Source organism: Excalfactoria chinensis, chromosome 11 (assembly GCF_039878825.1).
Source record: "Excalfactoria chinensis isolate bCotChi1 chromosome 11, bCotChi1.hap2, whole genome shotgun sequence".
Classification (NCBI taxonomy): Eukaryota; Metazoa; Chordata; class Aves; order Galliformes; family Phasianidae; genus Excalfactoria; species Excalfactoria chinensis.
This window is the reverse complement of record NC_092835.1, coordinates 8,275,671-8,281,688: the sequence shown is the minus strand read 5'-3', so window position 1 is coordinate 8,281,688 and position 6,018 is coordinate 8,275,671. Positions and strand designations below refer to the sequence as shown.

At 43.5% G+C, this 6,018-nt stretch overlaps 1 protein-coding gene across 1 annotated transcript; it reads left to right on the top strand.

Moving 5' to 3' along the window:
• On the top strand, positions 1-5,676 carry RRAD (RRAD, Ras related glycolysis inhibitor and calcium channel regulator). The gene is made up of 5 exons (XM_072346421.1): positions 1-135; positions 232-598; positions 697-770; positions 1,261-1,465; positions 2,883-5,676. The coding sequence occupies exons 2-5, from the start codon at positions 244-246 to the stop codon at positions 3,158-3,160; spliced, it is 912 nt and encodes a 303-aa protein (XP_072202522.1). The 5' UTR covers positions 1-135; positions 232-243; the 3' UTR covers positions 3,161-5,676.
• The last annotated feature ends 342 nt before the right edge of the window (positions 5,677-6,018 follow it).

Here is a 6,018-nt window from a genome sequence, read left to right as displayed (position 1 = left end):
ACGGGCGCTGGCAAGCAGCCGCGCGGCGCGCGTCACGGCGGGGAGGGCCGGGCGGCACAGCCATAAATAGAGGCGAGGCGGCGACGGCAGCAGCACTCGCGGGGAATCCCTCCTGGCCTTCCTCCGAGCGGCGAGGTAAGGCGGGAGAGACGCGGCGTCGCTCCCCGGCGGCGCGGGGCCGGACCGGGGAGCGCGGGGCTCTGACGGCTCTTCTCTCCTCCGCGTTCGCAGCCCGGCGTCCCCATGACTCTGAACCGCGGCGACAAGCTGCGCTACCTGGACAAGCGGCGCGGCAGCATGCCTTTCTCCGCGCACCAGCACCTGCACCGGCGCAGCATGCCGGTGGACGAGCGGGACCTGCGGGCCGCCCTGCCGCAGGACGAGCTGTCGGGCCTGGTGCGCTGCACCTCGTACAGCCCCGGCGAGGCGCACCGGGAGAGCTGGGCCTCCGACTCCTCCGACTCCGTCATCTCCTCGGGCAGCGACTCGGACGGCGGTCTCTACAAGGTGATCCTGCTGGGCGAACACGGCGTCGGCAAGACCAGCCTGGCCCGCATCTTCGGTGGCGTAGAGGACGGCGCGGAGGCGGAGGAAGCCGGTGAGGGCGCGGGCAGTGCGGAGTCCCCAGCACGGAGGGGCACGGGGGCGTCCGGGCGCGGGGTGACGGCGCTTTAACGAACACTGTCTTCCCTCCAGGAAACACGTACGACAGATCGATTATGGTCGATGGAGAAGAAGCGTCTCTCGTGGTGTTTGATATCTGGGAACAGGTACTTGCAGCTCGAAGATACTTTTTCTTTACGGATCGATCGGTGGTTTGCTTCAAAAATGTGTAGCAATGGAACGGCTCTGTCTGGCTATTTATGGTCAGATGGGTAACACTGAAAGGGTGAAAAACCGGAATTCATGCTTCCTTTATTCTCCATTGCAATTATTTTCTCATAGCTAGACAAGCTGTTCAGAAACCTGACTAGGCTCGGGCTGTGAATCTCTCAGTGCTTTGAATAAAGCTTACATTGGCAGCCCAGGGAATTCCTGTAAAACTGGAGACTGACAATCTGATCGGGGCTGACTTGATGTTATTTCTAGAAACAATAAGAAGATTTTAAGAAAACTTCTTGTAGGCTGGTTTACTTTTGCTGTTTATACGTAGATAAAGCAAATAAAAATATCAGGTGTTTAAAATACTTAAATCATTAACTAGAGAGTACAGAATATCTTTTTCAGTGCAGTAAATCTGTTTGCCTCCTTTTGTTTTAGGATGACAGCCAATGGCTTCAGAACCACTGCATGAAGATGGGAGATGCCTACATCATTGTCTATTCAGTGACAGACAAAGTTAGTTTTGAAAAAGCCTCTGAACTAAGGATCCAGCTAAGAAGAGCAAGGCAAACAGAAGACATTCCTATTATTCTTGTGGGCAATAAGAGTGACCTGGTCAGGTCCCGGGAAGTCTCAGTCGATGGTAAGATACCATTCATTTATATAATAAGGTCTAAATAAGTAGCAAAGGCAGGAGAGGATAATGATCAGCAGAGCTGGTCCGGGTTTGATGTAGAAAAACGTATGATTGGAAGCACACCAGAGAAATCAAACCAGCTGGTTCACACTGGGGACTGCACCAGGGAGAACAGTGAGGGAAGGCTCATACATAGAGCTAGGCTCCAAACTGCAGTAGAGGAGACACGCAGCTCCAGAGCTACACAGAGCAATAGGCTGAAGCTGCAGTTTTACTGCATGTAGCAGTTGTTAGTCTCAAGATTTGGTAGTCTTCTCAAGGGACAGGAGTGCCATGTCATAGAACCCAGGCAGTCTTTGCTAATGGTGATCCCACAGTAACAGTACAGCCCTTTATTCCAGAAGTGATTCCATCACTTTTGTGGTGAGGTGGAGAGACTAGGCTCACACAGTCTTGTTGTATGTCATCTACAGCTGTGGTGAGAATTTTCTGTTCCAGTGTGCGTTTCAGCAACTGAGCACAGTAACAATTGCCAAGTAGTAATTTCACATATTAAAATTTGTTTTTCCTTCCGCTGGGAAGAATACTGTGGAAATATTGGTGTCTTGATGCTGAAGAATCATTTCTTGCGGTCTGGTTCTGGCATACTTCATGTGTTAAATGTCTGCATGGGGATTTGACTGGAGTTCATCAGGAGGTTCTCATTCTCTGCAGGCTGGTGGCAGTGCATAGTTCACCTGTCCTAGAAGTGACATTGTTTTATTCAGGCTGGCAGCTTTGTCATTATTCACCACAAGGTGGACATGGAAATATGCTGTGCAGCAATGTTTCAGGGTTACATGTCTACCTCTGGAACACTGGGGACAGAGCACTGTCTATTTTGAACACAGTCCTAATCAAATTCAGTAGTTGACAACATTATGACCTCTGCTGTAACCTATAAAACGATCTGACCTTTTGATCTGCATCAGCTTCATCTGTGCCTGATGTGGAAGGCTCTCACATCAAGGTTGAGGTGTGTGATTGCTCAGCAACTTCCAGAAGAAATAGCAACTAGCTCTTCTTTCCGTACCTCACAATCTTTTCTATCAGACATCAAGCATGCATCAAGTCCTTCCCTGAAATCAGCTTAGATCTTAATAGATCTTAAATGACACTGGGATGGTCTACCTATAGGGCTACTTTTGCCTTGCAGTCAGCATCACTGGTCAAGTGAGACTTCTGGCCACGCCACAGCAAAAGAAATAAGAGTACAGGGTCAAAACCATGACTGCAATTATTATAATTTACTGCTGTGTAATAAAGCTGTTCGGTGTTGAAGACCCTTTCCTTTCTTTTTAAGTTAACCTATTTTTTTCCTGATAGTATATATGAAGAGAAAACATCAGTCTCCACTCATCTCCCTTCTTTTCTTTCCATCCAGAGGGACGGGCCTGTGCTGTTGTGTTTGACTGCAAGTTCATTGAGACCTCAGCTGCTCTTCATCATAATGTCAAGGACCTGTTTGAAGGTATTGTTCGGCAAATTAGACTTCGCAAAGACAGTAAAGAAGACAACGCTAGGAGAATGGCCAACACAAAAAGAAGAGAAAGCATAGGCAAAAAGGCAAAGCGATTTCTTGGGAGAATTGTTGCAAAGAACAACAAGAAGATGGCTTTCAAAGCAAAATCCAAGTCTTGCCATGACCTATCTGTGCTTTAGAAGCTTTCAGCAAGGCCAGATGTTGCATGTTGGAGGTGAACAAGCATTTGGCTGTTGAGAAGTATATGGATGATCCTCATGGTGATAAAACAATGACTTACCAATTGAGATTCTCATTAATGCCTTAAGGTGCACAAGCAAGTCTGGAAGTTACCTTACAATGTTGGCTTCATTGACGAATGGTTTGTTTCAGTGTATACAAGTAAATGAACTAACTTTAATTAAGTGGCTTGACATGCCCGCATTTTCACTATGTAAATATGTTACATACATCCTCTTGTCCTGTGGATACCAGAGATGCAAAGATAAGAAAGGATGATGTGTCACCACAGACTTGTCTCGTTTGCAGAGCAAAACTTAAACTTGTACGCAGGCTCGTACACTCTTTTTAGTATAAAGTAAGCAATGATAAATCTTTTTAAATTCAAATGTGGGGTGGGAGGAAGTAGAACCACATTAGAATGGAAGGAAAACATATTTATATATATGTAGTTAAATACGGAACTGATATCATTTTATGAAGTTAATTTGCACTTCCATTACCTGTTACTCAATTAATTTGTTACTTGTTTACATGCAGATTTTATAATAAAGTATTATTTCCTGTTATAATAAACTGTGCTTTTTTCATAGTGTGGATAAAGAATGAAAGAGCAGTATTTTTATACTGATCTTTTTTTCGCTGTATGAAACATTAATTACAGACTTCAGCTGATCTATGCAGATATGTATGCTGCAGTTCTGGAATGAAATGAATCAGGAATGCTCTGTCCTGTTCTTCAGCAGACAGTCCTTATACATAATTCCTGCTTTTATGAATACCCTTTCACATCTGCCGTTATTGGAAAGGCGTATCTTGATGTTATTGTTCATCTTCAACCTAGTTCTCTTGTCATCTTTAGCAGAAACAGACCTCTAAATAATACCTTTAGTTGGTTAGGTTTTAGTCCATGCTGATGAACTGAAACCTGTAATGTTCAGCTTCTTACATCTATCCACGCTTGAAGGCCTGGTATGACAGCCAATGAGCAAATGTGGGCTTTGGTTGCTGCTTGTTGTTTGCATCTTGTTTCTTATTTGTTTGTGTCCTTTTTTGGGAGCTGTGTAATTTTCCCATCTACTCACAAACCTGTAAAGACCTTTCAGTGGCTTTGGGAATTTCAAAGGAGCGTGGCAAGGCTGTCTGAAAGACTCCAGCTGTGGGCTACTGTGACCTGCATCACTGCTATAGTTTTCAAGTCCTGTGTTATAATTACTGTGTCTCCATGATTTCTACGTATTTGCTATTCATGAATTTAAAAATTAGTCATGCCTCGGCAAATAAATGAGGCTAACTGCATATGCTTTATATATTCCTCTATAAAGGATACGTTATCTTTAAATTCTTCCATAAACTCAGTTCTCACAATTCAAAAAACACAAGTCCCCTCTCTTTCCACTCCCCCTAGCTGAGTCTAGCTATTTAAAGAGATTGTTCCACTGACTGGGGGCTCTTTGTATGGTCTTACAGAGGGTACCCCTTCCCATGCAGCAGACAAATAGCATCAGATGCTACACCTCAGTGTGAGCTTCCCGGAGCTTGAACAAACAGCTCTGAATGGGCTTAGTCTCCTGATGTGCTGCTGGGGCAGCTAACTGTTGGTTTGAGTGTATGTTGTTGCTAACAAGTCACATCAATCATCTTGTGAAGGGAGGTGTTTGCTTTATGATCTGAGATCTAAAGCAAGTGATTCTGCCCTGCAGCCAAAGCTTACATTTACCTGATGATACTTTTTATTTGGATTTGGCCTTTTAGCATTAGCCTTACTTTCTGGCACACTATCATCCCTGGAATGTCTAACCACGGTCGAGAGCACGGCACCAGATGTCTATTTACACTGAAGCTTTTATCTTTCGACACTGAAGAAAATGCCGGAGTTGTGAAAACCTTTCTGCAAAAGTGTCCAAACCAACATGCATAAATCTGACACATATCTATTTATGCTTATATTAAAGCTATTAATATAACTTCGCGTTGCTCCCTGTGCATTTGCAAAGCTTTTGCCTTCTGGTTGTCCTACATTTTCACTGACCCTTCATCTGGATGGACTTTCAAGATTTAATTCTGTCAATAATAAATACAAGAAATGCGATAGAAATCCAGAGATCGAGATGTGTCTTTTCACAAAGTGCAATGTGTTACAAAGATGTTGTAATGCAACTGCAGCTGCAAAGCCTCCCCAAGGTCATGGTTAACAGCTGTGCTTTTTTGCATACTCTGACCTACAAATCAGAATTTTCCTTGTGTTTGTGAATTCAAGAGATTAGGTTTGGACAACTCAACATCATAAAAACAATTCCTGTTTAGTACATTTCTAGAGGTTCATGTAAACTGTGGGAAAGAATCTGTGTTTTAGAATTGTGTCATATAGGCCACTGTGAGACAATAAACTGTGAATCATCTGAATGAAATGTAGGCTCATCTGTACTGTATTCAAACAGTTAACATTATACAATAAAATACTTTTCAAATCCTCACTGCATTTTATTTATTTATTTATTTTGCAGAATTCAACAATAGTTCATGAATACGGCGAGAGTTTGATGTTACTGCAGCTTTGATAATAACCTGCTCTAGAACAGTAACAAATTCCATACTATGGAAGCATTGCCATGAACATTATTTTGAAGAGGTTTTGTAGCCCATGGAAGACTTTCTACCCTGAACAATATTAATTTCTAGGATGTAATTTAGTGCAATTTCCAAGGGGATTTTTTGAAAGTACACATGCGAACAGCAACAGGCATCTAATTGCCAACAGCCTCAAAAAAAATCTACATTCTTCAAAGGGTTATTCCTACCTTCAAGCATTTGACAG

Excerpts from the sequence above, each read along its gene's own strand:
- RRAD (XM_072346421.1), top strand. The coding sequence starts at position 244 with ATGACTCTGAACCGCGGCGACAAGCTGCGCTACCTGGACAAGCGGCGC. Across the intron at positions 599-696 it reads CGCGGAGGCGGAGGAAGCCG|GAAACACGTACGACAGATCG; the intron begins GTGAGGGCGCGG and ends TCTTCCCTCCAG. Across the intron at positions 771-1,260 it reads TGTTTGATATCTGGGAACAG|GATGACAGCCAATGGCTTCA; the intron begins GTACTTGCAGCT and ends CTTTTGTTTTAG.